The 11,519-nt window shown below is 42.6% G+C and overlaps 1 protein-coding gene across 1 annotated transcript; it reads left to right on the top strand.

Annotated features, from left to right (window-relative positions):
* Positions 1 to 6,200: 6,200 nt before the first annotated feature.
* On the top strand, positions 6,201 to 10,930 carry LOC135546951 (uncharacterized protein C13orf42). The gene is made up of 3 exons (XM_064975508.1): positions 6,201 to 6,614; positions 6,765 to 6,909; positions 10,624 to 10,930. The coding sequence occupies exons 1-3, from the start codon at positions 6,201 to 6,203 to the stop codon at positions 10,872 to 10,874; spliced, it is 810 nt and encodes a 269-aa protein (XP_064831580.1). The 3' UTR covers positions 10,875 to 10,930.
* The last annotated feature ends 589 nt before the right edge of the window (positions 10,931 to 11,519 follow it).

The raw sequence follows: 11,519 nt of genomic DNA, 5'->3' as shown, positions 1-11,519 counted from the left end.
TAGGTATTTGTAGTTGTCCACATATTCTAAGTCAGGACCATCCAGAGTAGGGATGCTAGTCGGGTGGGCAAGTGCGGGCAGCGATCGGTTGAAGAGCATGTATTTAGTTTTACTAGCATTTAAAAGCAGTTGGAGGCCACAGAAGGAGTGTTGTATGGCATTGAAGCTCATTTGGAGGTTTGTTAACAGTGTCCAAAGAAGGGCCAGATGTATATAGAATGGTGTTGTCTGCGTAGAGGTGGACCAGAGAATTATCAGCAGCAAGAGCGACATCATTGATACATACAGAGAAAAGAATCGGCCCGAGAATTGAAGCCTGTGAAACCCCCATAGACACTGCCAGAGGTCCAGACAACATGCCCTACGATTTGACACACTGAACTCTATCTGAGAAGTAGGTGGTGAATCAGGCGAGGCAGACATTTGAGAAACCAAGGCTGCTGAGTCTGCCGATAAGAATGCGGAGATTGACAGAGTCGAAAGCCTTGGCCAGGTCGATGAAGACGGCTGCACAGTACTGTCTTTCATAGATGGCGGTTATGATATCGTTTAGGACCTTGAGCGTGGCTGAGATGCACCCATGACCAGCTCGGAAACCAGATGGCATAGTGGAGAAGGTACAGTGGGATTCAAAGTGGTCGGTGATCTGTTTGCTAACTTGGCTTTCGAAGATTTTAGAAATGCAGGGCAGGATGGATATACAGTGGGGCAAAAAAAGTATTTCGTCAGCCACCAAATGTGCAAGTTCTCCCACTTAAAAAGATGAGAGAGGCCTGTAATTTTCATCATAGGTACACTTCAAATATGACAGACAAAATGAGAAAAATGTGGAAAATAAGTATTTGGTCACCTACAAACAAGCAAGATTTCTGGCTCTCACAGACCTGTAACTTCTTCTTTAAGAGGCTCCTCTGTCCTCCACTCATTACCTGTATTAATGGCACCTGTTTGAACTTGTTATCAGTATAAAAGACACCTGTCCACCACCCCAAACAGTCACACTTCAAACTCCACTACGGCCAAGACCAAAGAGCTGTCAAAGGACACCATAAACAAAATTGTAGACCTGCACCAGGCTGGGAAACTGAATCTGCAATAGGTAAGTAGCTTGGTTTGAAGAAATCAACTGTGGGAGCAATTATTAGGAAATGGAAGACATACAAGACCACTGATAATCTCCCTAGATCTGGGGCTCCACGCAAGATCTCACCCCGTGGGGTCAAAATGATCACAAGAACAGTGAGCAAAAATCCCAGAACCACACGGGGGACCTAGTGAATGACCTGCAGAGAGCTGGGACCAAAGTAACAAAGCCTACCATCAGCAAGGGCATTGAAGCTGAAACGTGGCTGGGTCTTTCAGCATGACAATGATCCCAAACACACCGCCCGGGCAACGAAGGAGTGGCTTCGTGGAGGGGCCTAGGCAGTCTCCAGATCTCAACCCCATAGAAAATCTTTGGAGGGAGTTGAAAGTCTGTGTTGCCCAGCAACAGCCCCAAAACATCACTGCTCTAGAGGAGATCTGCATGGAGGAATGGGCCAAAATACCAGCAACAGTGTGTGAAAACCTTGTGAAGACTTACAGAAAACATTTGAAGGAGAAGCGGGGGGGGGGGCTTGGGCAAGTTGCTTTTGGCCGGGGTAGGGGTAACCAGGTGGAAAGCATGGCCAGCCATAGAAAAATGCTTATTGAAATTATCGATTATCGTAGATTTACCAGTGGTGACAGTGTTTCCTTGCCTCAGAGCATTGGGCAGCTGGGAGGGGGTGCTCTTATTCTCCATAGACGTTACAGTGCCCCAAACCTTTTTGGAATTAGTGCTACTGGATGCAAATTTCTGTTTGAAGAAGTAAGCCTTTGCTTTCCTTACTGACTGAGTATAATGGTTCCTGACTTCCCTGAAAAGTTGCATATCAAGGGGGCTATTCGATGCTAATGCAGAATTCCACAGGATGGTTTTGTGCTGGTCAAGGGCAGTCAAGTCTGGGGTGAGCCAAGGGCTATATCTGTTTTTAGTTCTACATTTTTTGAATGGTCCATGCTTATTTAAGATGGCAAGGAAAGCATTTCTAAAGAGCAACCAGGCATCCTCTACTGACAGGATGGGGTCAATATCCTTCCAGGATACCAGGCTAGGTCGATTAGAAAGGCTGTGTTCCAGCCTGAATAAAAAATAAAAAATAAAAAAAAATATCCATACAGTTGAATTCTGAGGTTTACATACACTTAGGTTGGAATAATTAACTTGTTTTTCAACCACTCCACAAATTTCTTGTTAGCAAACTATAGTTTTGGCAATTTGGCTACTTTGTTTATGACACAAATCATTTTTCCAACAATTGTTGGATTATTTCACTTAAAATTCACTGTATCACAATTCCAGTGAGTCAGACGTTTACATACACTAAGTTGACTGTGCCTTTAAACAGCTTGGAAAATTCCAGAAAATTATGTCATGGCTTTAGAAGCTTCTGATAGGCTAATTGACATCATTTGAGTCAATTGGAGGAATACCTGTGGATGTATTTCAAGTTCTACCTTCAATCTCAGTGCCTCTTTACTTGACTTCATGGGAAAGTCAAAAGAAATCAGCCAAGACCTCAGAACAAAAAATTGTAGACCTCCACAAGTCTGGTTCATCCTTGAGAGCAATTCCCAAATGACTGAAGGTACCACATTCATCTGTACAAACAAAAGTATACAAGTACAAACACCATAGACCACGCAGCTGTCATACCGCACAGGAAGGAGATACATTCTGTCTCCGAGAGATGACCGTACTTTGGTGCAAAAAGTGCAAATCAATCCCAGAACAACAGAAGGAAGATGTGAAGATACTGGAGGAAACAGGTACAAAGTATCTTTATCCACAGCAAAACAAGTATGATATTAACATAACCTGAAAGGCCGATCAGCAAGGAAGAATCCACTGCTCTAAAACCACCATAAAAAAGCCAGACTACGGTTTGCAACTGCACATAGGGACAAAGATCATACATTTTGGAGAAATGTCCTCTGGTCTGATGAAACACAAATAGAACTCTTTGGCCATAATGACCATCGTTATGTTTGGAGGATTAAAGGGGGAGGCTTGTAAGCTGAAGAACAGCATCCCAACCGTGAAGCACGAGGGTGGCAGCATCATGTTGTGGGGGTGCTTTGCTGCTGCAAGAGGGACTGGAGCACTTTACAAATAGATGGCATCATGAGGAGGACAATTATGTGGATATATTGAAGCAACATCTCAAGACATCAGTCAGGAAGTTAAAGCTTGGTCGCAAATGGGTCTTCCAAATGGACAATGACCTCAAGCATACTTCCAAAGTTGTGGCAAAATGGCTTAAGGACAACAAAGTCAAGGTATTGGAGTGGCCATCACAAAGCCCTGACATCAATCCTATAGAAACTTTTGGGCAGAACTGAAAAAGCATGTGCGATCAAGAAGGCCAACAAACTTGACTGAGCTACACCAGCTCTGTTAGGAGGAATAGGCAAAAATTCCCCAACTTATTGTGGGAAGCCTGTGGAAGGCTAATAAACTAATAAATTGAACGAACGAAAACCGAAACAGTACCGTGTGGACCAAACACTCACACGGAAAACAAACACCAACAAACCAAAAGTGAACCCCAGGCTACCTAAGTATGATTCTCAAACAGGGACAACAATTGACAGCTGCCTCTGATTGAGAACCATACTAGGCCGAACTCAAAACCCAACATAGAAAAACAAACAGACTGCACACCCTGACCATAGTAAACCAAAGACAAAAACAAAGGAACTAAGGTCAGAACGTGACACTGTAAGTATTATCAACCCTGAGTCAGTACTTTGTAGAAGCACCTTTAACGATGATTACAGTGCTGAGTCGTTTTGGGTAAGTCTCTGAGAGTTTTGCACACCTGGATTATACAATATTTGCCCGTTATTCTTTCTAAAATTCTTCAAGCTCTGTCAAGTTTATTGTGTATCATTACCTAACAGCCATTTTCAAGTTTTGCCATAGATTTTCACGCTGAATTAAGTCAACACTGTAACTAGGCCACTCAAGAACATTCAATGTCATCTTGGTAAGCAACAGTGTAGATTTGGCCTTGTGTTTTAGGTTATTGTCCTGCTGAAAGTTGAATTAGTCTCCAAGTGTCTGTTGGAAAGCAGACTGAACCAGGTTTTCCTCTTGGATTTTGCCTGTGCTTATAGCTATATTCCGTTTCTTTTTATCCCAAAAAAACCCTCTCTAGTCCTTGCCAGTAACAAGCATACCCATAACATGATGCAGCCACCACCATTCTTAAAAATTATGAAGTGTGGTACTCAGTGATGTGTTGTGTTGTATTTGCTCCAAACATAACACTTTGTATTCAGGACAAAATGTTAACTTCTTTGCCACATAAATTTCCTACAAACCAAATTCCACTTTGACATTATGGGGTATTGTGTGTAGATCAGTGACACAAAATCACAATTTAATCAAATGTAAATTCAGGCTGTAGCCCAATAAAACGTGGAAAACGTAATGGGGTGTGAATGCTTTCTGAAGGCATGGTGAGTGCCTTTTCCATAGATGAGTAGCGTGAACTTTGAATTATGTTTGCTGACACCCTACGGTCAAATTCTGGCACCAGTACAGTATCTATCTAGCTATGTAAACCACGCTCCTCTGCATACTTTGATTTGGTTTCATCCAAATATCATCCAACTTCATGAAAGACATGATTTTGACTGTTCGTGTTCTTTAAAATTTAAAACTCTCAAATGTAAAACTTTAAAACTCTTTAGAACAATAAATGAAATATAAAACGCCTTACTTTGATGGCAAAGTGCTACCCTAACACAGCTGGTGTTAGGACCCTCATTGTTTACAAGCCACAGCATATCTGCAATCACACTAGGCTGGCTTGTAAAGTGATATGTACGTCCTATTGTAATCCAGCCAGTTAGGACTGCCACAGTTTGGACATCTGACAGTTGGAATTTCTATTCACCCGCAACCTGCATTTAGAATGACTGTTAGGGTTAGGAATATTGTGAGGAGACTAATATAATATATAAGGGCACCTAATATAAGGGCACAAGGCAAGACCCAGATGCAGACACGGGTGGCAGATGGTTTGAGTCTTTGATATTTATTATAATCCAAAACGGTTGGCAAGTGATTGGTCTTGGACAGGCAAAAGTTCAAAACCAGTTCAGAGTCTAGGAGGTACAGAGTGGCCGGCAGAATGGTCAGGCAGGTGGGTAACAGAGTCCAGAAAAATAGACATGGGTCAAAACCAGGAGGACTAGCAAAAAGAGAATAGAAAAAGCAGGAGCACAGGAAAACCACACTTGTTGACTTGAACATACAAGACACACTGGCACAGAGAGACAGGAAACACAGGGATAAATCCACTGGGGAAAACAAGCGACACCTGGACGGGGTGGAGACAATCACAAGGACAGGTGAAACAGATCAGGGCGTGACACCTAAACCATTTAAACTGGAACAACCATTTCAGTAATGTGTGCAATGAATCTAACTAACTGATTGGATTAATTTGGAAAATGTATGTGCTATATCTTTGTGTAGCATAAAATTTAAAAAGCAATCAATGTGTATGCAAAAACACAGATATTAAAAACAATCCTTAAAAAATCTAGCTGCAGTAGAGCATGCTGGTTAAATCTGATAATGAACGGCATGGTTTTGATGAGAAGGTTTTAGTCTCCACAGAGACATTCATTAACTTCATTTAACTCCTGAATCAACACTAGAAATGTTACACTGAAATATGCAACACTGGACGATTTTCTGTGTATAAGCCACTGGGCAGCGGGACTACAGCACGTGCGTTTTGGTGACAATGGGAGCTTGAGGTGCCCATAAAGACATTTGACACGGGACTGCTGTTCAATAGTAATGACACCGGAGCGGGTTGAATTTCGAGGCCCGTTGCCATAGCACAACCCCCCATAACACCGCAGTGATGGTCGGGAACGGGTTTTTTTTAAGTGAGAGGAGTCTGAAGTTATCTTCTCTGCCAACGATACTCACGGGCAGTTTCATCCCCATGGACAAGACCAACGTTTTTCTTTTATGCGCCATGTGCTTGTTTTCTAGTTGATTTCTGAGGAATACTTCTTGGAAATGGTTATGGGCACCTCGATTGAACTAACATTATATTTTATAACTGTGAGTTACTCCACGCACAGGGGGGATGTTTAGGAAGATCAACAACGCACTCCGTCCCAACAATGGGCACAGGGCTCGTGATGGCAGTCCGCGGTCCGAGCAGGACTACCACAGCGCGTGCACCGTCAAGTTGGTGCGGAGCACCTCCATGCTCGTGGTGGGCCAGAGAAATCAGTCATCTGTCAACTCCACACTGAAGCGGAGCAAAAGTTCTGTGAATGTCGAGTCCACCACCGCCTTGTATTATTATCAGAGGCAGGAGGACCGGATATGGCTCTACTCCCAAAATCAGAACTGCCTGGAGTATTTGGAAGAGCTGGTGGCGTTGAGACGGCAGTATACGAGGAGCGTCAACAACTTCAAAAGCAACGAGATGAAGGCCACAATCTCCCCCAAGAAGAAGCCTGCGCCTCCCCCACCCAACTCCAAGGACGCACAGGTAGAAAGGCTTTGTCAATCACTTAATGGCTATGACCTCACCTCATAATTATCTTTGTATCCTAAATGAAAATGTTGAACCACTGAATGCCTTCTACTAAAGAAATCACTAGACAATCATGTTCTCTCTTATTTTGTATTTTTTTTTAAGATCATGAGGACCAAACCGTCTGCCCCTCCAATCCCCAATGAGGAGGACACTCTGGACTTCTTTGATGCTGTCATCGCGAGCTGTGACCCTGAGCACACGCGCAAGCCCCATGTAGACGATGGGCACGCTGACGTTGACTTCATTGGTGAGTTGTGTTTTGGTTTGAAGTACGATCAAGTTGCCTAAACAGCGAAGACAGTGGACAGCTGCCTGGTGCTGATATAGAGACAGTGGACAGCTACCTGGTTCTGATATAGAGACAGTGGACAGCTACCTGGTGCTGATATAGAGACAGTGGACAGCTACCTGGTGCTGATATAGAGACAGTGGACAGCTACCTGGTGCTGATATAGAGACAGTGGATAGCTACCTGGTGCTGATATAGAGACAGTGGACAGCTACCTGGTGCTGATATAGAGACAGTGGACAGCTACCTGGTGCTGATCTGGAGATACACAGCAAATTTTCCAGTTTTAAATCAACACTGACAATGTTAAATATAAAACTGGGCCAGTGTCTACATGGATCCAGACTTTTGTGTGTTAAAGGTCCCGAAGATCATTCTGATTTCCATATAAAATAGCCTTTTGACTAACCATCCAACCTTTTTATGTGAGTAAAGTACATGTTGGATAAAAAAATGTCATGACTGGCCTGATGGAAACATAAATATTTTCTGTAAAATTTCCAAATGTCAACAAAACAAAATACGCTAGACAAGGTGGATCTTTTTGTGTCGGTGAAAACGATTTTATGCGCAAATATTGATATACTGTAATAACCATCACATCGAAGTAAATTTGAAGTCATGCAATGAGATATTGTGTGGTCCTCCAACTAGGACTGGTTGGGAAAGCATGCAGTTTATTAGACCACAGATGGAACAAGTTATGATGAACATCACAGGGTGGTGAAAGTGCAAGGTGATGAGCTTGATGCTCCTTTCTAATAAATATCGAGGGTCTTATTCTGGTGACATGATCACCAATGCTTGGCTGCCATTTGACAAATAAAAAGAATCTCACTCTTTTGTCCATAATAATCTCATCATGTAGGCTATACAATATGTGCACTGTAGCCGGTTAGAGTGCGCGTGCAAAGACCAGAGTGGGCACACTCACTATAAAACGCAATTTTCTTTGGTGAGATGACATGAGTAGAGATGAAAATGCAATGACATTTTTTTACTTGTGTTTATTTGTGAATTTAACCGTGTACTTTTATGTGCACCTTTTATCTGCAACAAGTTAATTAGATGGAAACACATCTCTGGTGGGAAAATTCGCAAATTGTTTTAATGCAGATTTTTTTAATATTCGCATGAAAATCTGTCGCCAATTGGATGGAAACCTAGCTCTAAAATATCCCCCAGAATATTTTGGGGGGATAGAAATGCTCAAAATTACAGAAAAAAAGAGTCTTTCTCTCATGACTAACTACCAGGAACTTTGAAAAGACAAGCTGAGTGGGCAGGAGGTTATATTCAGGAGCTCACCTTGACTGACAGCTCTTTGGAAGCACTATGTCAAGAAATTTGAATGCAGTGAGCAGTTACATAATCTCATGCAAATTTTGTGATACACAAAGCATTTTAAACAATATTGAAATTGCATCAACGATGTCAATTTTACACCTCCTTTTTGACATCTCTTTTGCGGTTCACAGCAGCGCTTACAGATTTTAACATGACAAACGTGTCAGCATTTTGAACTACGCTCCCTAGTAAATAGCTAACACCAGATACATATGAAAGTGGAAACATATGAGAATATTTGCCATAGATGAATAGTGTAAACTTTTAATTATATTTGCTGACACCCTGCAGTCAAATTCGGTCACCAGTAGAGTAGCTATCTAGCTTGATAAACCACGCCCCTCTGCAAACACGCAGTCTCTTATGTTGGTTACAAGACGGTACTTATCTAAATTAGGTACGAGAATATCATGTTACCATTGGTGTATTAAAATGAGAGGTAGGTGATGTCACCTTGTCCCCTTAATAATCCCGCCTCCTGAAATCAAGTGTTTGACATGGGGGAAGGGATTAGTAACTTTATGCTCAAACTTTATCTATGTCGGCACAACATACAAAAAACAGAGCCCCAATATAATTTCCCAGTGTGCATTGCCTTTTTGAGTGACTTGTAGAGTTACCACCCATGACTGTATTTGTTAGTGACAGAGACATGGATGTTGAATTCCTTAAAATCTGGTCCTGTGGACTTCATAAAGTGATTTTTTGCTGTAGGCAAATGTAACAGGGCCGTTATTCACTCATGGGGCATGGCGAGGACATCTGCGAGGACATCTGCGTGCCCCCAAGCTGCGGCCAAGAAGAGTTGGTGAGGCACATGCTCTGGGAGTGCAGAGCTGCCAGGGACCTGTGGATGGAAGCAGGCCCCCTGATCACCCCGTGTCTGCCAGCAGGGGCGGACCTAACACCTCAACTCGTGCTGTATGGGGTGGGCCGAAGGCCTATTCCATCGAAGTCCTTCACCAAGTTCTGGAAGCACTGTGGTCCTCCTGCAACCTGCTGGTAGGGAAAAGCGTAGAGACCACCCCCAGGCAGTGGCCATGGTAGCCACGGAAGCCCTGGGGTGGTACAGAAGGAAGGGGGCAATGGGTCCCCCACAACATCCTAGGTCCCGGCGGCCATGGACTGACAGCGCTGCGGTGCCTAGGAGAGGAATCTCCTCTGGGCCCCGAAGGACGGGACAGTAATTTATTCAGAGGAGCAGGATGAGGCAAGTTTGATAAGGACTCACCCCGCTCCTGTACAATGGACCGAAGACAGCCTTTTAACAAAGTGACGTTTTAACATGTTTTTCATGTCTTAAAAATGTTTTACCTTTGTTAGATCATTAGTACACATTTTAAATGGCTTTTACAGATTTGATGTTTACAAGGAAAGTACTTTTATTCATGGTTGTTTTCATTGATTTTAACAACATGTACTTTTTAACAAATTTAAATGTAACTTTCAAATGCTGTGTTTTATGCTTTGTTGCAGTTTTATGTGTATGACATGATGTAAAAAAAATGTATGAGCTGTTTTTAAAAGAAATGTGTTTCAAACTTTTCCAAAAGAAAACAATTTAAATAAAACTGTTAATGACAATATCTTACATATATCATAAGGCCTTCCTTACATTATTGGCAATATTTTACCCCAACACAATGGTGTTAAGAACCTACTGGTTTACAAATCACAATATACTGACTTTCAAAGTGATATATAATTCCTATTGGAATCCAGCCTGAGTTAAGACAGCCAACAGTTACACGGTGTATTCCTCATACAACCTGCAGTCAGAAAGATGTTAAAGGTTAGGAACTTTGATGAAAGAGACTACCTTAACTATTTAAGTAACGTGTGCAATAAATCTAACTAATTGATTGGATTAGTTTAGAAAAATGTATGTTATGTATCTTTGTGTGGCATAAAATGAATCAATCGATGTACATGCAAAAACACACATTAAAAACAATCCCCCCCAAAAAATCTAGATCCAGTAGAGCACGCTGGGAAATGAGATAATGATGGGCGTGGTTTTGATGAGAATGTTTTAGTCTCCGCAGAGTAAAACTGACACAATCACAGTCAACAATGGTTATTGATACCAACACTGGGGACTCCTAAATCAACACTAGAAATGTAACACTGAAAAATCAACACTTGGTGTAGTGAAGCCCTAGCTACCTGGTGCTGATCTAGAGACAGTGAACAGTTTGTTGCAGTCTCAGAGTAATTGTAACCGTAATAGATCACAAACTACCCTTTAGTGGTTTTTTCTCTCCCTATGTAGAATTTGGATGGGCATTTTGAGAACTGACGTGAACCCATCTCTCTCTTCATCAGTGGCCACCAGCACCAGTGAGCACGACCTCCACTCCAACTGGGTCATGAGGGTCCCACGGTGTCCCACAGATGAGTCCAAGCTGAAGAAGCCGGCCTCAACCAGCAAAAGCAGCAGCACGGCCAAGAAGAACAGCGACCATGGGACGACGAGCAGCCGACGACACCTACAGAGAAACCCCATCCACCTGCCCAAAGTGGTGGAGAGCGCTTTCCAGACACTGCGCTTCAAGCCGAAACTCAAAAAAAAGTAGTGGGAACTTGCTTGTCCTGAGTTTCATAACAAGTACGGGAGTCAACCTGGGGAGGTCCTGCGACATGCAAGCATTCAGCTGGTGAGGAATTGGCAGGGAAACCACAAAATAACCATGGATAGTAATATAGGAAGTGAGAGAGAGAAGTAGGCCTAGAGGAAGTGGGAACTGAGAGAAAGTGGCAGCCAATGATTATGGTATTGTGCTGGTGTGGACAGGCATAGCATGTGACATTGTTCGCTATGCCACCAGCCTGATAAATTATCCAGTCTGCTGTGGCCCGTGGGACTGATGGGACTGTAACCCGATCCACAAAGGACCGTGCGTAACTTGGACAGCGTAATTACCACCAAACACTCTCATTACTTATTACTTATTACTTATTATACTCATTACAGACCACCTACTCCACCTGACATCACAATCAGTCAAGTCTTTTAACGGAACAATGCAACTGTCCATTTTCGTTTCCAAGCATTTTTATTACACATTTAGACTAGGCTTATTTTATCCAGGTTTACCTGTCGCATCAGCCTCTCTAGACTCGACGATCAACATCACTGTATGAAATGTAAGATGTTCACCATGTGCCTCAGATTGAATAATTGAAATTATTCTTAAACATTAACCAAGGTACTGCAAATG

The sequence above is a fragment of the Oncorhynchus masou genome, chromosome 10, assembly GCF_036934945.1.
Source record: "Oncorhynchus masou masou isolate Uvic2021 chromosome 10, UVic_Omas_1.1, whole genome shotgun sequence".
Classification (NCBI taxonomy): Eukaryota; Metazoa; Chordata; class Actinopteri; order Salmoniformes; family Salmonidae; genus Oncorhynchus; species Oncorhynchus masou.
This window is presented reverse-complemented; position numbering and strand designations above follow the sequence as displayed.

What these genes read in the sequence shown, in the direction of transcription:
- LOC135546951 (XM_064975508.1), top strand. Translation starts at nt 6,201, where the DNA reads ATGTTTAGGAAGATCAACAACGCACTCCGTCCCAACAATGGGCACAGG. An exon ending in CCAACTCCAAGGACGCACAG is followed by an intron (nt 6,615 to 6,764) that starts GTAGAAAGGCTT and finishes TTTTTTTTTAAG; the next exon opens with ATCATGAGGACCAAACCGTC. An exon ending in CGCTGACGTTGACTTCATTG is followed by an intron (nt 6,910 to 10,623) that starts GTGAGTTGTGTT and finishes TCTCTTCATCAG; the next exon opens with TGGCCACCAGCACCAGTGAG.